At 34.0% G+C, this 25,691-nt stretch overlaps 1 protein-coding gene across 1 annotated transcript; it reads right to left on the bottom strand.

The window, feature by feature from the left end:
• Positions 1–232: 232 nt before the first annotated feature.
• On the bottom strand, positions 233–25,691 carry LOC116338235 (transcription factor Sp9). The gene is made up of 3 exons (XM_031763364.1): positions 25,063–25,691; positions 3,382–3,620; positions 233–3,162 (listed from the first exon to the last, which is right to left on the bottom strand). The coding sequence occupies exons 1-3, from the start codon at positions 25,174–25,176 to the stop codon at positions 2,031–2,033; spliced, it is 1,485 nt and encodes a 494-aa protein (XP_031619224.1). The 5' UTR covers positions 25,177–25,691; the 3' UTR covers positions 233–2,030.

The following is a 25,691-nucleotide window of genomic DNA, read 5'->3' as shown; positions in this document are numbered from 1 at the left end:
TTCTGCAGAAATTTGCGCCAATAAAAAACAATTCAATCATATAATTTCATATTTTTTTGTGGTGCAGCTGCCTCATGACATCCTAACATATCAATCCCTGCATATGTTCGCAACATTTGACGACGATTTGTATACATCACCTTTTGCTTTCTCGAAATTCGCTGCCTGAAAGGAAATGGGTCCGTTTCAATGGAAAAACAAGAAGAAAAAAAATAAAGAAAAAGGCGTTTGGTTCAGTTTCAGCACAACGTTTACAACTAAAATATTTCTTTATTTGTGTGTTTTTCCATTCGATTCCGCAATAACAATCAATTTTTTTTTGTTTGGATGTTTGCATAAATTTACTAGAATACTTTTATGACATGTCATAGTTATAAATGTTATAAATGTTCTTAAATTGTAGCTTTATGCGCGTTTTCAATTTGTAAGTTGTTTCAGCCAAAGAACAAAAAGAACAAGAGTAAAATTTGAAAATTGAAGAAATTGAGATTCGATTCATAAAGTTTAATTTAGAGTTAATCTAATTGAACGCCTTCTTTTCGCATTCTCTGTTGGGTCTGCCAATCATTTTCGTTAAAATACACCAATCAAAAATCTATTTCACACATCGCAAGGCTCATCATTTTTTTTGATTCAATTTGATTTTCTTTTGCTTCGCTCATCGGTCGTTTATCCAATTGTTTTTTACATAGAATTTTAGACATTTGTTTAGTTTGATGAATAGTTTATTTTTGGTATACTTTTTGTGTAATTTTTAAATCTTCTTTTTGTGTAATTTTTTTTGTCAATGAAAGCTACAAAGCCGAATATTTATTATCGCACAAAAGCCATGTTGTCTATGAGGCAATAGAGAGGAAAATCATGTTCAATTTTGTATAAAATTACATGCTTTAAATTGAATAATTTACTTCCTTGTTGAAGAACAAAAAAAAACTATAAACAAAACGACAAATATGCTTTATCAAAACAATTTTTAATCACTTTACTGCCACTTAAATGACATGCGCTGTCAATGCCAATTTGCCGTGTCATGCACATTGTTTTATACACCTTTTTTCACTGTTTTCAAGCAATTTTATTACATAATATGCCAAAATTGTGCTATTCATTCGATAAACTGCACAAATGAACTATCATTCCCATGAAATTTCAGGCAATTTTTTTTGCGAAAAATCAAAGCATTTTTTTTGTTACACAAATTTCTCAAGCGCAGAAATGACAAAACGAAAAAAGTTTTTCGATAAATCAACCGAGCTAGTCAAGAATGAGGTTCCAGTTTTGTTTGTACTTTAGAGATATATGTTTTTTTATCCATTTTCACCTTTAAATGGCTATGGTATAGATCGAAATGAATAAACGATTTGAATTGATCTTTACACAACATCGATACTTTTTTTTGTCATTAGAAATGTGATTTTATTTAATTTTAGTATTATTTATTATTCAAGCGAATAAATTTGGTACTTGTTTCCAATTTACACCATGAACGAATTATGTCTTTCAACATTTGTAACTCCCTCGCTCGTATCCACTGTGTGTGTGTTATTTGATTATAATCATTGCGATGCATTCCATCACTAGATAGCCTTTTTTTATAATATATAATAATAATTTCAGATTAAATTGTATGAAGTACCTAAATAATTTTTTTTTTAAATGTAAATTAATTAACATACACTATTAGTAGAGACTTTTGTGTGTGTGTGTATTTGTTTAATATTTCTTCATTGTTTTCATTCAATTTTTCTTCATTTCCATATGTGTATTAATATTAATAGCTAATCGTACATTTTACGGTAGGTTTCCATGCAAGCGCATTCTATGTGCAATTTTCAAAATATTTTAAATGTTTTTTATATGAAAGGGGGAGGTGGAGATGGAAAACGAGCTATCGTTTTTTTCTTTCCATTTTTCATTCAATGCGTTTACATTTCTTGTGTGTTCTCTCCTCTTCATTTCAAGAAAAAAAAAATGTTTATTTAATTGCATCAGCTAAGCAAATAAAGGATATCGTTAGCATTATCAAAATCTCAGACAAGACCCGGCTTAATGTCTAGCTGATCAGAGTTGTCTAATGGATTCGATGTGTGATGCATTTGATGTACCATCGACATTGAATGGTGCTGTTGTTGTTGCATGTGCTGTGGGTGTGATTGATTTTGTTGTGCTTGCTGATGATCTAAATGAGCTTGTTGTTGTTGTTGTTGCTGTTGCTGTTGCTGTTGCTGTTGTTGCTGTCCATGTGTGTTATCGTTGTGATTCACTTCTTCTGAATCGCTGCACGATTCTGATGATCCTTTTTTCGATGGATTATTACCATTGTGTGTTTTAACATGTTTTGCCAAATGATCGCTGCGCATGAAACGTTTATTACACACTGGGCATGCGAATCGCTTTTCACCGGTATGCGTTCGTAGGTGTCGTTGCAATTCATCGGATCGTGTAAAACGTTTGCCACAAAATAACCAATTACAAACAAATGGACGTTCGCCTGTATGCCAGCGTAAATGTGCCTTCAAATGGCTTGTTTTACCATAGACTTTACCGCAACCAGGTATATGGCAACTGTGAATGTTACGCTTACGTAAATGCAAACCGGCCGGTCCCAAGCGTTCGGCCTCTTGACAATTGGGACAATCGCATGTTGCACGTCCCGAATAACGTCGTTGAGATCGTGGCGATGGTGCTTGTGGTGTTGGCGGTGCTGTATTTGCCGTGTGCGGCAATGTAAAACCACCAACCGATTGTGATGGTAAGATTTTATAGGTATCTTGAAGTAAATGCTGACCAGAGCTTAGCAAATGGGCTGTATTCGATAGTGAATGGGGAAATGATGAATATTCAGTGCCGGTTGCATAATTTGCCATTGTTGCATGCATACCAGCTGCGGCAGCGTTACCCATATCCAACCAACTTCCAGCCGTACCATGCATATCCCACCAACCAGAATTTACCGATTCCGTTTTATGTGTAGCAGCCGCATTAAATGGCCAATCATAGGCCGGATGCCGTGAATATATTGTGGAATTGTCTACTTTTCCCAATAGACCTTGGTGCATATGCGGTTCGGCAATTGTTGCCGTTGGTGTACCAGCAAAATACATGTCATTTCCATATTGGGACGTTGAATTGGTCATCGAACATGACGATACCACCGGACGACTATTCCACACACAAAAATCCAAAACCGAACAGAAGAAAAAACCAAAGAGAAAAAGGGAGAAAAAAATGTTCAAATATTAATTACAGTTCGCCTCTGCACTTCGATATTTGATCGATTATTTTATTTCTTTCATTAAAGACTGAAAGATCTTTGTTTTAACAAATAAAGATAATCTAAGTTTTGGTTTCTTTTGTTTCGCAATATATATTGTTATTTACCTGTGTGTAAGGTTTCCCATTGTTCCGGTTGTGGATAAGTTTCGTTGTGAATCGATTGAATTAACATTATTTAATGTTGGCGAATGTTGTCCCATTGTTGGAGAGGCCGGACTCTTTTTCCAAGGATGAAATCCTTTGCCAATCGCAGCATCAGCCAATGGGGGTGGTGATTTGCTCGATAATTTATTACATTGAGCAGCCAACATAGCCAACGGTGTACCACGTATGTTTGAATGATCCTAGAGATTCAAAGGAAAAAACAAAACAATTAATTGTATTAATTTTCATCTTTTTCATCGCATTTGCTATTTACTTAATCTACAAAAATTTAATGATTTCGTTGGCAACATTTTTCTGGTAAAAAAAAAAATCAACGCAACAACACAAAATACCGCACAGATACACATGTGTATAAGTTAAGAAAAACAAAAAATTATAAATTAAAAGCAATTTATCCCACGGCTCTCACATTTGTTTTGTTTGTTCATTCATTTATTGTGTTTTTGTACAGAGAACGCACAAAATGCGAAATATGAAAACATGTATAAATATGTACCGAACAGAGATGGTTTTCATTTGGTTATATTTTTGTTTTCATTTTCTGCAATGCGAGAATTTCATTTTGTTTAATTTGTTGTTTACATGTTGGTTGTATTCTTGCTGGTTGGGTGTATGTGTGTGTGTGCGAATCGCAAGTACACTCTAAGCTTTCTTATTCGTCGGTTTCACGATATCTATAGTCTACATAATAGATACAGGCAAATGTTTAGGTATTTATTTCTGTGAATCAAAAAAGGTACCCAGCGAAGAGTGTACGCTCAACTCTTCTTTATCATTTGCTTTTCATTCTATTCGAATTGTAAATAAATATCTTTTAATTAATAAAAAAAAATAATGCAGAAAGAAAGAAGAAAACAACATCAAAAATTACGAAACAGAAAATGAGGTATAACGCCAACAGAGCAGCAAATAAAAACTAAAATAATTGAATCGAATGATATTCGAAACGAAATATTTTTACATAAAACCACAATTTTCATGTTTTGTGCGTTCATTACATTTTCCATTGAAAAAGAAACCCACACAACGAAATGTGAGAGAGAGAGAGAACTGCGTGTGCCGATAATGGAAAACACAGAAAAATTCACGTCGAATACAATGTGTTTTTGCTCGTTAAGGGAAGGACGTAAATTCTTGTACTTTCGTTCACATTTAATGAGCAATGGTAAAAATCCGTTAGAAATTAACATCATTAATTGTCTTAAGAAATTTTGTCACATTTGCTTGCATTTAATTCCTGCTCATTGGCCCTGCAATCAATTGGGCAGCAATGCCACAGCAAATGATGGTCAATGCGCCTCGTAAATTTTACGACGCGCAGATTGAATTCGATGGTAAATTATGGAAAGAGCAACGCCATTTTTAAACATGCACATCACAGTTAGTGCAGCAAAATCGAAAATGTGACCGTTGTTGGAAAATTATTTAATAAATGCATATTTGCATAAATTATAAAACAATCATGAACAAATTAAATTTGCTTTTGAACTTTAAGAAATCAATATATGCCAACACCAGAATGGCAACCAATCGGTGTGGGTTTTTTATTCGGTTTAATAAAAAAGTCGACAATGAGACGACAACGACATCGATGACGATCACAAGTGACGCTTCCACCATTATGTTTCAATTTTTCTTTTCGATGTCACAACGTGAAGCCAGTTTTTTTTTTCGGAAAATAATTCGCAAAAATGCCCTTAACTAATTTCATTGCGTCAATCAGTAGGAAGAAGAAGAAGAAAGAAAGACAAATTGTTTCGCCAATTTGCAAACACAGCCTGGCCAATGACAAAATCGAGAAGACAAATACAGTTTGGAACATACATACTATATAAAAAAACTGCTGGTCGTGGAATAATAATAATAATCATAATGTCGATCAGAAAGCATTTGGCTTTTTGATCAATTTAACCGACGCTTGTTGTTAACTTGGTGCACTGCGATTTGGTATCGTATATAGTGTTTCGAAAAAAATTCCATACGGCAAATGGAAAACGCCTAAATGTCGAAGCCATTTTGCTGTGGCAAAAGTGCGGCGAATAATGCGCAACCAAAAATGGCAATTTTCAGTCAAATGCAATTTGTTGTTGTCGCACTGGGGCCGGTTGATATCACGGGACCTGCATATTTATTACAATTATGACAATTTGCATCGCGAATCGAATTATGTGCACAAGTATTATTTGCGTACAGCATTAACAAGTAAGCTGTTTTAAGTTGTTCTCTCTCTATCCCTCCTTTTCACTGCTTTTACGTGCAATTTCGTTTTGTTTCTTTTTCACATCGAAAATTCCGTTTCGCACGTACAGCACATTTTTTTATTATTATTGTGTTTTGTGTTGTCGAATCGAGATGCCAATTGAAATGTACACGTCGTCGGCAATTGATTCTTGCAATTCATTACAGAACATACAAAAAGACGTACATGTATATGCATTTTGACCTACAATTTTGACTTTTAGTTAACAATCCATCAATAATAATGCCCATTCGCTTTTCAGTTTCTGTTGTGTCGATTGAACAACTGAGCTGCCGTTGGTGCTGTTACAGACGCGCGCGGCAGCTGCTTAGAACGGAAAAGACAACAATAAATATTGAATACATTGTTTCATTCTCTCGATCTCTATCTCTCTCATTTCTTCGCTTGCAATGAGTATTTGGTTATGGTAAAAGGCTAATCAATTTACACGTAGCCCCTGACCACTTCAACTTCAGCGGTCTATTATAAAATATGATTTATTTCGATTAAACGGGAACATTTGGATACAAAACAGACAATTATGGAATTATTGTTTTTAAAATTAGTCAATAATTTTTTTTTATTCTTCTCATTCGGCTGCAGCCTGAGTCAAATCATGAGAAACGCTGCCGAAAATCGATAAAATGTATTTTTAAATATATAGACGAAACCTTTTTTATCTTTTTCAAACGAAATAAAGATTCGCTTTGTTTCCGGTTTGAATAAATTATGATAAAAAAAAAATTGAAGCGAATGCGCTCTTGCGATCGAAAATATTCGATCAATAAATATTATGTGTCAAGAAATCTGTAATTAACTGCCAACGGTTCGCGGTGGCGACGATGGCAACGGCACCAGTGGTCGACCAGCATTTCGAATATAAAGATAATCCTATATTCCGTTTACTGGAAATGGGAAGTTAAACAAAACAAATTGACACAAAATGTTCTCGTTTCTCATAAAAAGAGAGTAAAAAATTCATTCATGTTATTTTTTTTTTTTGTTTGATTATTTGGTAAATGCGTGTTTTTGTTAATTCATCGGCTTATGTATTTGAACGAAAAGACAACAAATTTTTGTTTAACTCAATTCTGGTTTCTCTATTTTTCGTCGTAAAAAACAGTTGAAGAGCTGTAAAAACATGATTTTTTTTTCGTCCATTTGGTACATCTCTTCAAGCCTACTTCAAAATGGAATAAATTAATAATCCAAAAATGACATAAGCACCTACTTCACAGTGACACAGTTTTTTTTTTAATATTGTCGATTCTTTGCCACAACAAATGACAAACCAACAATGAAAAGGACAACACAATGAACCGAATTTAGCACACTCAAACACCATTGTCGTTTTCAATGGACATTTTCGAATTTTGTTCGGCACTTTTTCTTGTGTTTATGTTTCGTTTCACGTAAGCGTTGCAAATCGATTTTGAGAGAGAGAAAAAAAACGAAAAGAAGAGAAATTGAGCTAACAATGCTTGATATTGAATTTAAGCGCCCAGCTTTAAAAATGTTTTATTTTGTTTTGGCCCAAATCAAACAGATTCAATAGAATCGGACGAAAAAATGAAATTCTAAGACGAAAAGAGAACAACGAAGAGATCGTGTCCGAAATGTGGAAAGAAAAGCTAATAATACTAATCCATGCAGGAAGAGAGACGGTGAGAGAGAGTGAAAGGTAAGTAAAAAGCATCACACTGTGCCACATCATGCTTCATTATTACACTCGATAAGCTGACATTATCCCGAATTAGCAGATGATTAGTCTTGTAAATATCGGCAAATACTATTAACTTTCCGAAGAATCCATTTCGATTCCGTTGTTATGACATACTCTCGATTCCTGTTAACATTATGACTATTTATAACGTTTTTCTTCTTCTTTGTCGCCTTGCAGAGTTTTTTTTTGTTGTTGTCTGGATGCTATTTTGCACGTTAAAACATTTCAAGATTGCACTTTTTGTGCCAGCCATTAAATCGTATATATAAAAAGTTTCAACTCTCCCTCTCTCTTTCTAGAGTTTTGTGTATATGCTCAGCAGGACACTTTTTTAAGTGGAAAACTTTTCAATAAACTCAACTGAAAAAAAAGTATGCTTTTGAACGCCCCGAGACAAAAAAAAATTAAATATTGAATAAAACGACATAAGGAGGAGGAATTAGTCTTTAATTCAATTTACCATTGAAATGTTCATGAAGATTTGAATTTATGTGAAACATTTGAATCAAATAAATGCAAAAAAGTTGAATCAGAGGAAATGAATTTTCTAAATTTTGGCAATATGTAAAAGGGTGAAGCCACCCGATATCGTTAAAAGTGATTTCAAAATAATCAAACCAATTTTTATTGATAGATAAAAATATATACAGTGAGCATAGAGACACACATAGAGAGCATAGAGACTAGAGAGTCAAAGAGTATGAATTGAACTTTATTTACACGTCATGCGTAACCTGTTGGCGTATTACGTGCCAGAATGCGTACTGTGGGCGTGTTTTATGAAAAATAACATTTCATGTAAAATATATATACAGTAACAGCGATTGGGTAGCAGCACCAATACATCGTGTACTCTCTCGATTTGTGTGTATTTGGGAACAGGCCGGCGCACTGCTGTTTCACTTAATTTTCGTACTTCGTAATAGATTGATGTGTACTTGAAATTCACCATCGTCATTGAATCTAACGACGTATGAAATTGCTCCTGTATTTTAACTTTGAGGAAGTTATACTGTCTGACAAATGGGGATCTTGATTCTGCACAACAACACCACCAGTCATTCAGCATAGAGAAGATAAAAAAATAAGAAAAACAGAAAGCGAGAGAAAGAGTGGAGAGAGGCAGCAAGTGAGTGGTCGATTAGAAGAAGTCCAAATTGTGTAGTAGCTTGTGAATCAAAAGGCCACTTTGTGATAATTGTTTGTTTCAAATGTTTAATTTTGTACTTTTTCCTATTTTGAATAATTTACTCTGGTTTTTTCTTCTTCGATCTCTCACTCTGTATTTGGTGCATTCGTCGGCCAAAGAATTAAAAAAACCATCCACTGACATTACGATAATCGGTGCTTTAATATCCACTTTATCAGCGATTTACAATTTTCGCCGGCCATTTTTCCAACTTCTGCAAATTAAAAGTGGCTGCCGCAAAATTCTCTATAGTACCGTTTATTTAATGTGCTACTTAGCTTTTATGCATTTCAAATTTGAATCGGCTGGATTGTGATCCTACTAAATTATCGACTAGTATAGATAGAGCGCATAGAGAGAATACAACACACATTACGCGACTAGTGAGCATGGGTTATGTTGAGTCTGTTTTTTTTTATCGCATAGCGTTAAAAAAATAAGGTGAATTATCTGAATCAAAATGTGGTAAAACTGTAACATAACACACATGGAACAACGACGAACGAAAAAAGAAATACAGCAACAGCACAAGAATCCCTAATAACAGTACAAAATGAAAATAAAATGTTGATTGGACGTAATGATTATTGAAGCCAATGTCTCGTTCGCCAACAACATCGCGCAATGAATATCTGATCGCAATCGATTTGCTCGACTATCACCGGTAAGCCAAAGCACGGCTAAATGTGTGCACTCTATCTCTCGGTGCACTTGCATAGGTGGATTGGATTGGATTTAAATTGCAAAATTACACTTAAATAGAAACGTAAGAAGTCAGAAAAATCCAAATCGGGCGAAATAAAATGAAGCGCGCGATATACACACACAATCCTCACATCGAATAAGAAACAAAACGACTGAATTGGTTGTGGCAATAAAGAGCAAGCACAAAAAAAAAGAAGCAAACATGAAGAAGAAGGAAAGAAATAAAGAACTGTAAGGAGAACAAAGCAAGAGGCAAAATGAAAATATTTAACGTGGCATCGCGATATTTACAACAAATGCACATACAAGGAATATCATAGCAACTTTTGCGCAAGCAATTGAAAATATTTTCTAAAATGGATTTCTATTATATGTTTGGTGAACATTGAAAATTAAATCAGCGATTCAAAACCATAATTATTGCACATTCTGTGCACTTCTATTCGCATATGCAATACACATATATATATTTCTTCGGTTAGTTTTTCTTTGCACCGCGCGCTCGCTCTTCTACGCCACTCGATTTTAATATACGATGACGACGGGACTACAAAAAAAAAACGACATGCGGATCGGACATATAAAACATTCAAATGTTATGTGTGTTTGTGGCAAAAAAGGTGTTTTCAATTGCGTTGCATATTCGAATAGTTGCAAATAATACATCTTGTAAAAGACTTCTGCAATATTTCCATCGGTTTTCGGTTTGGTTGTCTTTTTACCTGCTTATTTAAATCGTTTGCTTGGTAATATTTTCATTTGTGTGCATCGATTTGCTCGCGAAAATCAAAACAATCCAATCCACTTTATTATATCGAACAGAAGTGCACACATTTGAATGGGCTGGAGTTCACACACAAAAAAAAACATGTACACGTGTTAACTCACGATTTGGTGATACGGGTAGGAAAACGGTATAGATTTATCGACTGAATTTTGATGGAGAAACTCATTTCGAGAGAGAGATTCATCAATTCAGTGCTACTTTACACTTTCCATCAAATTGAATTGCCCACTCGATTATACTACTGTTGAAATGTAATTTTCTCATTCTCAGGATCTCACTTAAGACGTTTTTTTTGTTGTTGTTTGAATATTTTCCCAATTAGTTATGATGCGAATAGTGTTTGCTCAGTACCTATAATGACTGATTCTGAGTTTCCTCTAAAATCCAATTAATGCAGTGTTGAGTTGTTAAGCATATTTTGGCCGTAATTCCATCATGCATGGCAAGTTCTAATTTATTTCGGTCAGAATATTCCGTAAATATTCACTACTGTTTTTTCGTTCTCATGGCGGATGAGACAATTTCGAAATGAGAGAAAAAAGAACCGGTGGCGTGAGATAAGAAATATATCCACCATTTTCGATTAAATTAAAAAGAGATCATCATTCAGAACTCGGGCAAAAAATTTCATATTCGCGAAATGCCATAAAAATGAATTTTAAGATGGGAACGGAGCTGTTGCGTTTGTGCACAGAAAATGATTAAATGCAAGAGAACAAACTTTTTTGATGCGATTCCGAAAATCTTCGTTGCACATTTAGTTAGGTTCTTAAAGGAAAAAATAATTAAAGGATCGAATCGGGTATGTTGGGATGTGTGCGCGTTATGCATGCGATAAATGGATTTACTTGAATATTATAAAATCGTCTAGACTTTTTTTCGCTTAATTCTCATGTTTTTGCTTTTTCTCTATCACTCTCTCTCTCTCTTACTGTTCTGCCTATCCATCTCTTTCATTCTCTCTTTGTGTCTTTTTCAATCTGTCTCCTTTCCCTTTCCCTCTTCCATTCTGTGTATGTACGTCTCTCTGCCTCTCTTTCAAAATTAATGGTTTTCGGATCGAGGCAATTAAATAATCTGGTAGCAGAAGGAGTTGAAGAGCTTGCAAATAAAATGTTCAATACGGCCGTAAGCCAGAAGTAGCGAATGTGGCTGCATTTTAATTTATTTCGAGTGGAAGTTTGCGTTTAATCGCTTTTTCAGTTCTACTGAATTACGATTTCATTTCGTTTGGTAAACTTGGCCACAGTCGAGCTACCACTTCGAGATTGAAACAATTGGATTTTACACGAATTTTTGGTTTTGGTTCATTTAACACGATCGAGGTAATTGAACGTGGAAAACAATATTGTTCAAGCATAATCCGCGTAAAAGATGGTTCAAAGTGGCAGTAATCGTTTGACAGAACAAAAAAAAAACAGAGAATATTAACGATTGAACACTTAAATCAATCAAATGTTTACATATCCAGTGCATAATTGAATGTATTTAAGTGGTCGTAACAAAATTCAAAACAACCTATCTTGTTTTATCAATACTTTTTTTTGTTTCAGAGGTACTAAACACCGGTAAATGGTGAAACAAAGACAAAACATATACATCCACACACGGACTATACAAAAAAAGTACGCGCGTTTAAAAGCAATTTGAAGACAATTTATTTAATTGCGCTTAGTCGGTGTTGACTCAATGCGAGCGCACATATATCTAATGTGGCTTTGAAGAGTTCGCGTATACGTTGTTACAATTTATAAAAGGCACCGCATGCCATGGTTAACTAAATCGTATAAACATTTCACAGTCATTACTTCGTTTAACGTTCTTTTTTTCCCGAAAATTAAATAGTTAAATTGGTTTAAATGAGCATTAGAAGAGACCTTTGCTAAAACAATGTTTCCACACATAGAAAGAGAGAAAGAGAGACGCACATCATTTTAATTCATTTTTAAATTAAATAAATTTGAAAATCGTTTCACGCAAACTATATTCTGCTTAACCACCGACTCAATCCGGTCAATAAAAGTGAATCTATTTTTTCTTTTCATCAAAAGAAATGAGAATCTATATTTTTCTAGGTACTTCAACCCTTTTGTGCTGGTCTCTCTAGTGGTTGATGGAGTGTAAAAAAGTGTTTTTTTTCTGTCTGAAACAGAAGTTTCTTTTGTTTATTTAATAATATAGTTTAAACCACAATCGTTCGTCTGGCTTCTGAAATGACCTTTGTTGTCTTGAATATTATTTCCACATGCCAATGGATGAAGAAAGTAAAAAAAGAGTACATTCTGTTCAAATTTTCGTTTGGTTAAAAAAAAAATATTTTACAGAACGACCTACTTACATTACACAATGCTTGTATACCGAAAAAAGCAGACGACATATGTACACTCAAACCAAATTGATCCACATATTATTTTACGCAATTTTCAGATTATGACGCAATAAAGTGGGAAAAATGTTGTCATTATTACAAAAACTACATTTTTTGCGCCTAAGGACTGCGGAAAATTGTCTCACAGAGAAATAGAAAATGGTTTAATGTACACATTTGTCAGCGTGACGATTTCCTCATGCATGCGAATGGAAAACGTTGCTTTTTTTATTTGACAGGCATTTTCAATGTATTTAAAAATGTGGTGCATAGTCGTTTAGCAGTTGTGTGGGTTCCGGATCATCAAAGCGCATAATGCCCCATTTACAACAGCCTCAAAATTGCTGTACAACGCTTAAAACACTGGTAAATGAACATGTTAAAAGCAAGATTCTCCTCTTTGTGCACGGTGCAACGAAAACAAAAACCCAAGAGAGCAAGCAGAAAACGCACATAAATGGACATGGGCGAATTAGTGAGCAAACAGAAAAGAAAACCGCAATGCATTTAAGTTTTTACGTCTGAGGCCATTTAGTTCAAGTCGAGACTGGTGGAAAACCACCAAATTATGAATATAAAATAATAAATAAATACTTATATGCTACTTAATGTGGAAAAAAACGACTTCCCTAAGTAAAAGGTTTTCCATATCATATGGTCGTAATGCATGAAAATATCCCACATTCAATTCGCTTTTTTCCTGTTTGCATTCCATTGTGTCGCCGTAAAATAAATAAAAATAGCATTTGTTCGATTCAACTGTGAATTGTTTCGATTAAATGTGGGCAAATAGATCAAACCGTTTTATGTTCAAATAATACTCCTCAATTACTAAGATACTTCCAATCATTCTTTTTCAAAGTAAAGATAATTTGCCTTTAGACCAACAATAAATGGCATCTGATTACGTGCAAAATCTCTCTGTTTCACCGATAAAAGTGATATTCTAAAAAGAGCCAATTTTACCTCAACACACAATCACACCTGAAGCCAAAGCGCGCTGATTGAAAATAGATTAATAAAAATGTTGTGCTGCTTATTTTCCGCCAAATTAAAAAAAACGACGCAACCGACTTTAATTGTTTCATTGTATCGATTTATATGGTGCACGCGGCAACGAACAAAAAGTAGTATCCTTCCCTCGAGTCGTTTCGTTCATTGAAATACAATGTTGCACGTTCATAAAAAGATTTTAGCGGTGCCGGCGATGGGTATCATTCTGATTAACTCGTTCTGGGATGCAAATCATTATGATTTTGATAACACCAATAAAGCTATTGACTCGAAAATTAAGCCTCACATTGCATTTTCATGCCAATCCAATATAGAAAAGAGAGTATTTTATGATGGGCATGCAACGAAACCGGGAGAGAGAGAGAGGAGGGAGAGAGAAAGAGCCAAGGATAAGGATTACCTGTTCTCAACTGTGCGAAGGATTTCAAAACATGCAATAAATATATAATATGAAATAAAAATAAAATGCCGTGAATTGACATGCAAACCTTCTCTCTCTCGCTTCATTTCGAACTGAATACAAAAAAAAAAAACAGGAAAATAATATCAATTGCTGCAAGCCTTTGCTTACACCTCGTTCGTTCTGTGGTTGTTGTTTTTTTGTCAACATCTGAGAATGTTTTGTCTGTGATTTTTTTTTTCATGTGAAAAAAATGAATCAGTTGCTGCCAGATGGTCGATTCAACGCACCTAGGCCAGATTGTAATTTTTTTTCTCCAATCAAAGAAATTGTGATAAAAAATATGTTTTTGACGTTGATTGTTGTTTTTTTTTCGAATCGCCTTTTTTCCTGTCGAAAAGCAACACTTCACACAAAGATACAAACGTCTAACAACCTTGAATACAACCTTAAGATATTGTAATTGGCCATATAATTTATCTATAGATTCTTTTTAACTGTATATTTAAGTTTTGTGCTATGAAAAATTGTGGTCGTGTGTGATGTAACATTGTGAGATTATATGCCCTGTGATAAGCATGAAATAGTAGCAAATGTTCTACGAGTGTGAATGATATTCACAGCGGTGATCAGAGAGAGAATAAAATGTGCTGGAAATAGTTTGTTTTCAGTCAGCCAATTATGAGTAGGATACATTTTTTTTGTGCCTGTATGCTAGAAGAGATATACCAATAGTCAATAACTTAATAAGCCAAAATGATTGCAGCGGCAGCCGCAACTACTTTCGAATCGAGCACTTACAATTCACCTTTGGCTGTTCTATGGCAATGTTTATCAGTTCAAATTGCTTAAGATCTTAGAAAAGTGTTAGGAAAGAGAAGAAAACAAACCGACAGACAGAAAGAGAGAGAGAGAGAGAGGTAGTGAGAGAAATACAGATATAAATAATGTTGCTTCAAATTTCTTCACACCTTGGAATAGCGATAGAATTGTGATGGTCGTTGGTATAAAATTGTAATTTGGATTTAATTTACCATCATCATTATTACGTACGTAATCCACCTCATCATATAATCATCATCATCATCAATAGTCAACGATCTTCTATGTTGGGCATCACGTCTTCATTTAGTATCAACGTGCGCGCATCTTGCTCGCTCAAATTAGAATGAAATGTAATTCCTCGTCTTTGTATTTGATTCAAATTGTTTCATGGATAAATTGCATGCCGTCGAACGACAACAATTTTGGACCGAAATAAGTGTGGCGCAGAAGAAGCAGAGGCACATCCAGTTTGGATATATTCGCCTCTAGATGCTTGCTTCTAGGAATCTTTATGATATTATTGCAATATTAAGTGCAAATAATAACAAGCGGAAACGACATAATACGCAATTATTATTGTCGATCACATTGTGAGTGTGTCATGATAAACGTTATTCCCGAATGAACGCAACATATTTACACTTCGATTTTGCTGCTTAATTTTGTTTATCACCCGTTTTATGGATCGATCTACGCACCAATTTTACGATATATCTTCGAATTGGCGAAAATAGAATGAGTTCTTTAACTGATTCGCAAAACTACATATATTTTTTAGTTTATTCTTCGCTTTGCCAGCAGATAGCATATTGCTTGCACTTGCTGGTTCGTCGGTATAATTCAAAGAATATAAATTTACATTAAAATCGTACGGAAAAAAAAGAGAAAGAGTCGAACGAAAACGCAGAAAAACAAGAGGCCAAAACAAGAACTTAAATGAGTTATTGGTACGCTATTTACAAAATGGTTTTGAGACAGAAATAAGCATTAAAAGGAATTGAGAAAAATCTAATCTTCATTTAAAATATAAAGGAAGGAAAAAAAATTAATAAATAATTATGCCTTTTTTCTATCTCCCTTCTCAGTGTTCTTTCTCTGTGTTTCAGTTTTTTTTTCGTTCGCAGGGCGGCACACATGAAAAGTACCGAAATTTGTTGGCGTTTTTTTCTTTATTTTCATCTCGTAGAGATCATAATTTCTTTTTGTTTCATCATCACAAATTAAAAGTTTAATGCATTTAGAGCGCGAGCCCGAAAGCAACTAAATAAAATAGAATGAAATGACCTCACAAAAAAACGTGGCGATTAAAAATGGTGATGATGTGTTATTTATTATATTTGTTTGAACTTAAAAGTAGTTACGACCTCATGAAGAAGTGTTTATTGTTCGGTTCATGTTTCTGTAAAATGTTGGAATATTTTGCGAAAAACACTTCGCCTTTTTATTACATATACACTTAACATAAAAGTGGCAACATACATTTTTTTTTTCATGCCAAAAGTCTAAGATCCGCACCGGAAAAATATTTTGCGGTTGAGGTAGGTGTTTATAAATGTTCTAATATGCGTAACAGATGAAAACAAACAAAAAAAAACAAGAAGGCATTTTGTCATTGTAATGAATAAATCACCATATGGCATAGACCACAATTCATTTCGGTAAGTTAGATCGCGGTCGCTCGCACACGACACATGTTCCGACAAAGTATATGAATCAAAAACAGCGAAACACGATGCAAACAACGATGAACGCAAAAAAAATGGTAACGATTTGCTTTATCGCCACCATAAATTTATTAAAATGCATTGGAAGTGACATGTCGACACACATATATTCGCTGTTAACCGAATCTCTGTGATATGGATACCGAAAATGCTCACACTTCATCATATTGAACGCAAATGACGTGAAATGGTTTCTACCACCATGAACACCATGCGTGGCATGTTTGTTTTTGCTTAACATGATCATGTAAACACCGAATAAGAGAGAGCAATTCGAAAAATGAAAACCCAAACTCAAGAGTATGCAAATACATCACGAAAATATTTATATACCTTTTGGGATGAATAGAAAGAGAAAGACAGGGAGAGAATTAAGCCGATTGTGCACCGAGAGCATACAAGAACGTTATTACATTTAAAGCCGTCAGCACAGCAGGTTTCAACACCGTTTCTTTAGTCTTAAGCACTCAACTTATTGCTTTCATGTTTCTTTTTTACATTCTCTTCCTTTTGTAGACAACAAAAAAAAATGAGCAAATTCTGTCTCGAACTGAATTTGAAAAAAAAAACAGTCAAGAAAGTATTTACAATAAATCTGCACATGATACTACTCATTTCGCAGCCCGCTGAAGCGGCAAACCAATTGGCCGTGCATCTTTAAATAAGCGAACGAACGACGATAAAAAAAAAATGAAATAACACACCGAATCAAATGAAAGTCAAACAAAATGTCAAGTGATATATCGTCGATTCATAAATTGAATTGTTTCAGTTTTATTTTACAGCTTGCACCCGGTGTGCGCCCGAAAATGTATGTCAAGATGCATTTTTCAAACGTTTTCATTCACAAGCAATTAATTAATCACATATGAAATGAATGTACGGACAAATTGTGCACAACACGATCGTTTACTACCGGATACATTCAAATTTAGAACTCTCATACAAATTGAATCAAAATAAAACTATTTCATGCCGATTTACACCAAATGAAGATGTTAACATGTTGAGCACAAATTGGTTGTTTTTTCTTTGTTCATTTTTTTTTCAATCATTTAACCATATCATCAAAGGCTGAAAACATTTCAAAACTGAACATTTGATAAATGAAATATGGTCTCATTTAATTTATTGAAACTTTTTGTGAATGAGCAACGAATGATTCATTCAAACTCATTATGAATCACATTTTCTTCATATCATTGGCTGAAGAATTTCTTACTTGACTTCTTCTAATGAAGCAATATAATCGAAAAATTCATGTTCCCTGCATAAAAATACATTGTAAAGAAAAAGTGCTCAATAAAAACGTAAGCAGCACCATTATGCTTCAATACGGTTGGATTGAAATCGGCCATAAAGCGGAATCTATGCATATATACGCACATATTATTTGCGCTAATTCAACTAATAGTTTCAAGCGAACTATATGCATGTCAGTCGATTGCATTCTTGGAAAAAAATAGTGCAACCATGTTGACATTGTCAGCTGCAGGGTATACTCTGCCTCAGTACAATCATGATCGAGTGATCTGAATGTTTATATGCTGTTGCATACGGTTGATAATCGTTTGCACAATAAGTGCACATGATTGTTGGTGGACTGTGAGCATAAAATGGTTTTTATATCGAGAGAGTTTAGGCATGCACGCGGTTTCGAATGATTTCATTCGTTTGAAAACATCGGAACGATCGAAGTGTCAAACGAAAGAGCAAATTCATTGCAACAAATGGTTGCCAAGAAATCTAGAGAATTTCAGAAAAATGAGAAAGAAAGAGAGAAGCAACGCATGATTTAATATGAGTCGGACTTGAATCAAAAGATAAATCGCTTCTGTTAATTTTGATTTCTCTTCATATGTGGAAAATCACGCATAACCAAGTCATCTTCTGATGATACAATTATACTTGGAATTGAATGCATTTCTCTTGAAATTCATCATTTCCAATTGGTTCAATTTAAATGTCGGCGCTTCAAGAATGCCATCTTTCATTCGCAAGAAAGCAGAACAAACACCAAACCATTCACATATATGAATGAAATGATTTTCTGGAAATAGCGCGACAAAATCCAATTTAAATGCGTTTTTGTTCACAGTTACATCAATTTAAATGATGAATTTGATTTCGCAGAATTTGTTTAGGTAAACATTCTTTTGCAAATAAATTTCGACAGCAACAGTTTATTTCACAATTTGAAGACGCATATTTTTTTTCATCGGAAAAAAATTTGTTATGCAAAACAAAAGAGCGATGTTTGACTTACATACATTTTTTCGATGATGGCAGCCCGGTTGCTATTGCATATTTGCATTGACGTTTAATCTGCGTGTAATATCTAGGTCGTATTTTGAAATAGTGTTGATTGAATAAACTCAAAAGCCGCCCCAAGCACTTGCTTGTCGTACAATAAAATCCAACAAAATACAAGCGGATTACGGCGAGTGATAAGCGTCAACACAATGGTTGAGCGTTGCACACCCTCATGATACTATCGCATACAAATGCGTTTTCTGTTTTGGGAACAAAACATAAAGAGGGTGTTGTCTTGCCGACAACCCACTGGTACAATGCAAATTTTTACGAAAATCAAATTATCAGGCGGTTTTGAACATCATTAAACAATAATCAAATAAAGACCAAATTAAGTCCAAACATATCAAATAGCGGGAACGATTTCTTCTCAGCAAAAACTAATTCTTTAAAGAAGCATATTGTTTGGATTTCAATGCGACGAATTTGATCAAAAGGCGATGGATACTGCGAATGACGCTGTGAAGTTGACATTTATGATGATGAAAAGTCAAGGCACATTTTAAATTTATAATTTAATAATATCAAATTTGGTTTTTTTTTTTTCATTTCATAAAATATTCATTTGTTTCTTCTTTATTTCCATCGTTGTTGTTTTTTATTCCATTGCATGGAAGGGAACGTTTTTTTTTTTATTTTATTTAAAAAGGCGACTCCACCAATTATAAATTTATGTGGAATAATTATGTTGTTCGAGTGTACATCGTGGTGATAATTGATTGAATTTAAACGAAATCCATAAAAAATGCAACAGTATCCAAAGAGTAACCAACATAAACATGACATAGACACGTTCAAATTAGTTCAATTTTAATTAGAAGATTAATTAAATTTTATGTCGATTTTTTAATTTCATTCGTGAATTATTCAAATCAATTGAAGGATAACACAAATGGATAAAATGTGAATGAAAGCCGGGAGACAATAGTTGATATTTTTTTCTGGTTTTCGTTTTCATCGTTTTCAGAATTAACGTATTTCATAATGAAGAATTGACGTATTTTTCTTGGATGTGTCATTGTTTTTCTTTCACTCGAGAGATAGAGATAATAAGCACTTTTGAAATCTGTCGAACATGCGGCACATAGACAGAAATTATTACATATGCTACTCCCACAAATGTGGCAATTATCTGTATAGAATGGCTAGAAAAAAAGGATGACAATAAAAAATATTTCTGTATACATTTTTTTTTTCAAACATCGAAAAGGGTTAAAAATGGGTTTCCTGTCCGTTCTGTGAATATGTGAAATGTCACAGCCAAACGGCCAAACAATGAGAAGCAATTATGATTTATTACGTACGAAAATTATTAAAAGAACGAAGAAACAGCCTTTTTAACGATGGTTCGGGTGTATTATTTGTGTCTGGACGGTGTTTGATGTGAAGAAACTTTGTCGAATAATTTATCGAATGTTCTTGTGTTTGAATATGTTGACCGATTGTGTCGCACTTGATCACAACTCTTTGGTTCCCCCCGTTAAACATATGCTATACTTCGTATCTATTTTCAATTTAAGGTGACATTAATTGAGTAATTAAAGAAAATTAGTTTCAATATTTTTCGAAAATGTTTCAAATGAAAACAAATTCGATTTCATCCAAGCGATGGCCTTTTCAGCGTTTCAAATCTGAACCACTTGGAATTGCGTTTTTGAACGAAATTCAAGCAACGCAGACGGTAAAATTGCCCGAAACGATTTGTCACAAAAAGAAAACCAAAATGCGAAGACAACCAATAAACGATATGAAATAAATGATGAAATATTTATGGACGCGCCTCATTCGAATCGGTAGTCATTTATATATATTTTCAAGCTGTGTGTTGTTGTCACAGCACTGTGCGGCACACACCAATAAAAGTCACCAACGGTGATTTGACTCGTGACATTCGCTTTTCAATTAAAAACCATTTTGATTGAATCAACGAAATGTACACCCATTGACAGCGGCATCAAAACGACATACAAATATCATCGAAAGAGCATTCGATAATCGAATATATGCTGTGATCACGTTTGACGCAGTTGAGACAAAGAAATTATTGAAACTATCAAAGAAAATGGCGTTGTTCGACGTACGCGTCATGGAGTAAGGACATTGAGTGCATACACTTCAATCCTGCCGAGCATTTGATCGAAATAAAAAAAAAAGAAACGGATTTCGCTGTTTATTTCTGTAGTATCCTTTGGTGCAATCTCAAGTTACAACAGCCTTGCATTGGTGTTTGTTGTTGAGGACAAAAGGGATCTGAGCAACGAGTATAATTTTAGTTTGAAAAAACTGAGATTTCAATCGGACCGGAGAGGAGGAAGGATTGATATTTTTTTTGTGTGCAAGTTTTGATTGTAATCCTGTTTTTACTACTATAAGCGCAATATCAACGTGATATCCGTTTGCTGAGGTTTTTTTTCTCTCTTGCTTTGTTTCGCAGTGGTTCCATGGCATTGCCATTTTTTGCCTCTCCCACCTGGATGCAGTGTGTTCAATTTCAACAATATAAATTTACAGAGCAGCACCCTTTTCACAGTGTGTACACCAAACTATATCAAAAACTTTTGATATACACACACACCAAACGATAGGAGCAAAAAAAGAGTGAATTCTCCAAAAAGAACTGAATACATCCACAGGAAACTAGTTTATCTCAGTTGGCAGAGAGAGATATATCTAGATAGAGAGGAAGAGAGAGATATATCGGATGCATCATACCACGAGTATAATAATCATTTTCATCACAATGAGAGAACTATAATATGCAGTTTGTCGTATGTTCACAAAAATCCATAAATGTTTCGACATGAATACCAATAGGCTGCCGCGTCCATAACGCGCACTCGCTCACCCAAAATCCCGAAACGGTAAAACATAATCATATACTTTCAATGAAGGTAAAATTACAATAATCGACAATGGCATACGGTTCTCGCTTTTTTCGTTTGTTGTTCTGCTAAACTGAAATTCGAATCATCAATTATTGTAGTAGTTGTCTCGCCAATGACAAATAATATATTTTCTTTGTTTGCGACTCACCGTTGACAAATAGAAAGAGAGAGCGAGGCCAAAAAAAAAAACGGAATTCCGAAATAAATATGGCTGCGATGATATAAAAGGGGATTGAATGAAGAAAAAAAAACATTTTTACGCGACACATTTTCCAACGATTTTACAACAACAATAATAACGATTTTAGAGAATGTGATAAAACTAAATCCTTTTTCCATTGACGCCATTTTCTGCACATCAAACTAGTGCCGATCTGGTTTTATGCTCGAAAAAACCAAATTGTAAAATAGTTTCGTTTAAATAAAGCCAACGATATCATTCCCTCGAAAAATCATCGGCGAAGAGTAGTTTATTTTAATGAAGATTTAAGTATCCCAATGATGAAGGCGAGATAAATTGCTTTCAAACCGAAATGTCGTTCGAAATTAGACAGAGATTCATTAGGATTTGTTAGAAATGGTCGTGTGGCTAAAACGGCACCCACAGCGACTGAATAACAAAGCATTGTACACACGACCCGATTTAATTTTTATGTATTTAGCGAACGCACTCATGCATTCAGAGATTTATGACTTTTTTGAACTGGATGGAATATGTTATTGGTTTATGTTGACGCACATCGGTTTAATTTAATTTTGTGATAATTTGGTAAATGATGTCGTGCATTCAGTGACGACACCGTTTCAATTTTCAACGTCGCACAGAAGAGTATCTTTTTCATTTTGAAGATGCAATGCCAGCTTAGTACGTTCGGTGATGATTTGTTTGTTGTGTGCGGCGACAAAGATTATCAGTGTAATTTTACACTTCAAATTAAAGTAATTATTGCGCCAAATACAATACAACATGTGTGGGTTTTGTTATTTTGATGTAATCCAAAATAGGCATCGTTATGGTAAAAAAGGGGTAGTCATTCGCTTTGTGTATCAGATTTCACAGAACAGAAGCATGACACTGACATCTTCGAAATAGAGTTTTTGTGCACATTGCCTAAAATTAAAACATTGAAATGCCATGAAATTATTTAGTGAGGTTCATTAAGAAGATTATACTCTCAAATAACTTCATTCAGTGACGTAACGATCCTTTCATAATGATGAATGAATTGACTTGTTGTCAACAACGAATTGTCATATCATATGGCATTAATCTAGTGAGTGCTTGTCGAACATCATGTTCATTCGATTAATCAATATTTTTTGATATGGTGCCAAAACGATTTCTAAAATTCCTCAATCGCATGAAATAAGAAAAATACAATCTTGAATAACAAGTGACTTTAAAGAGAAACTGGCTAGTAGCCAGTGGCTACTGTTTTTTTCTCTTAACTGATTTCATAAACAGCGGGAGTGCATTTTTATGATTTCAAAATACGCCTCTATGGGACACGAGTGGTACATGGTGTCGTTATGGATTTATTGTGAATGCTACCACTTGAGACATTTGTATCTTTTGTCGTACAAAAGACATTCAACAAATTTTCTTAATGTTTTATTGATCAAAATAAATATCGGTCATCATTTATCACATAGATTTTAAATGAAACCATTTGTTTTCGATTCAAATTCATTTTGTTTCACATTTTTGATTGTCGAACTTTAGAGTTGTCCAATTCAAAAACTAGAAAGAAAAAATTGAAATCTAAGTTTCCTTTTCGTGCTGCATCAATTCAGAGAAAGTCTGCCAAATGTGTTGCAAATTGAATGGCATATTATCCAATGGAACATGAACTGGACAGACAGTCGTCGCCGATGGCCGGCGGTCATAGTTTTGAAATGGAACACCAAAGAGTGCCGCACACGATTAACGCAACGTTGAGAGCACATTTTATGCTCTTGTAACTCATATATTATATTAGTATTCGTGTACTGTCTGTAAGAACATTGACGATCGCTTCTAATTTTTTTTGCCGTAAATTATTAATGATTAATGATTTTATGCTTTTTTTAAAGATCTTGTACAAATGCCGCGCTAATATAGAAAAATAAAAACAATACCAACAAAAAAAGGGAGCGAAGAGCGAAGCGCCATTCAAAAAAATCACCGAAAACGAAATGGTGAAAACTCATGAAAAGCAAGAGAACTCATCAAGTTTTAATTTGGAAATGGCCAACGAAGTTTAACTTCAAAATCCAAACATCACATTGAATTTTAAATAGTTTTTTATTCGTTCGTTTTATTTCGTTTCACAAACAACAACAACAAAAAAGTGCCCAATGTGAAGAACAAGAACTTTTCAGAGCATGATTTGTGTGTGTGTATATAGAAATATCCATGGTGCAGGAAACAAAACAATTATCGGAATAAATTATTTGGTTAGATTTGTGTTGTGGTAGAAATTCGTTTGTGTTTTTTTTCTTTTATTTTTCATCCATTTTGTATGCATAATTATCGAATAATCCATCGAACAATTCAAATTACACACGAAAACGCGTCTAGACTTGTTGATGAGAGAAAGAGAGAACGAGAGTGAAAAGGATCTTCTTCACACGAAACATGTCGCAACTTTGATTTAGGAAAGAACGATTTCGATTTAGTTCTCCTTTTTTTAAACTATATTCCTTATCTTCGGCATCGTTTGCTCTTCGATCGTTCATGGTTTAGGATTTCAACACATGAAACAAATTGGCTGTGTAAGATTGGAGTGTTACAAAATTGGTTTAGCAATTTTCTGTATATGTATGTTTTCTCTCTCTGCGTGTCGCTCTCTCGTTTTCTTTCTTTGTCTTCCTTTGGATCACTTTTGAACATTTGAAATCAGCGCCGATACAAGATAAAAAGAAGTTAAAAGCGGCAATTTTTTAGTTTTTTGGTCGGTTCTCATTGACTTTCTACCTGAAACTCTGGGTGCTTAATATTATTTTTGTGAGTGTGTTGTTCATCTTTTTATGTTATTCGAATAAATCATAAAATATACACATTCCGGTTCGATTTGTTCGAGAATATTTCCTTTTTTCGTATGCCAAAGAATGATTTTCTTCGGATTTCTTTTGCGCTGGATCTTTCAGGCGCTACACAATCATTTGTCGTTTTGCTAAAATTGCCGTTATTTTAATGTCGAAAAGAAACAAAATTTCACTGACTTTTTGATGGGATCGGTGTTTTTTTTTTTTTTGTTAACTGATTTGATTGTTTGAGTGTTGTTTTTTTTTTTGGTTGGGATATAATGAGAACACATTTGGCGTGGATCTCATAGATAATGCACACATAAAGATTACATTCTAGTGGTTTTTTCCTTTTTGTCTCTTCGTCTTTTGTTAAATTGGCTTTTGTTATTTTGAAACAGAGAAGAAAAAAAAAATGATGTAAATATTATTATTGAACTCACGTTACTCATAGTCGGCTTTTGCATATGATTGGCAATATTTGTAATGTTCATTCCCATTGAAGGTATTTGTGAACCATAAAATTGCCCTGCCGTCGGTGTCATATCCGTTAGCATTTTTGTATCGTTCGTTTTCTTTCGTTTCGAATAATTTTAATTCACTGAATTTAATTACTTTTTGTGCTGTTTGCTATGTAAATAAAACACTATTTTTTCTTTCTATATTTTCTGAATCCGTTTCATTCACGGTTAGATGTTTATCATTAACGCACAACCAACTTTAATAAATTTGTCATTAAAAATGGTTCATTTTTGCAAAATATCAAAATGTCACACGCAAATATTCACATAAATACAGTTTTTGCACAAATTTATCGTTTTTATCTATCGATAGAAAAACTTTTTTTTATTTTACTTTTCTGGAATCACACAAATTGGTGAAAAATAACAAAAAATATGTGTAAAACAAATGCTCGATGAAAATAAATGTTTCGAAGCGAGAAAAAGTGTGTTAAATTTGTGAGAGGTACACAGCGGGTTTGTACGAGCTCACACGTAGCTAGTTGCATACTAACTTTGAGCAAGTTTAAGGCGATTGCAAACTAAGCATAAAAAAGTATCTTGCACAATAT

The sequence above is a fragment of the Contarinia nasturtii genome, unplaced genomic scaffold, assembly GCF_009176525.2.
Source record: "Contarinia nasturtii isolate CC-2019 unplaced genomic scaffold, AAFC_CNas_1.1 Cnas_scaffold_350, whole genome shotgun sequence".
Lineage (NCBI taxonomy): Eukaryota > Metazoa > Arthropoda > Insecta > Diptera > Cecidomyiidae > Contarinia > Contarinia nasturtii.
Note: the sequence above shows the minus strand (reverse complement) of the source record. Positions and strands in the feature narration are given on the sequence as shown.

What these genes read in the sequence shown, in the direction of transcription:
- LOC116338235 (XM_031763364.1), bottom strand. Translation starts at nt 25,176, where the DNA reads ATGCTAACGGATATGACACCGACGGCAGGGCAATTTTATGGTTCACAA. An exon ending in AAAAGCCGACTATGAGTAAC is followed by an intron (nt 3,621 to 25,062) that starts GTGAGTTCAATA and finishes TTGAATCTCTAG; the next exon opens with GATCATTCAAACATACGTGG. An exon ending in ATGGGAAACCTTACACACAG is followed by an intron (nt 3,163 to 3,381) that starts GTAAATAACAAT and finishes TGTGTGGAATAG; the next exon opens with TCGTCCGGTGGTATCGTCAT.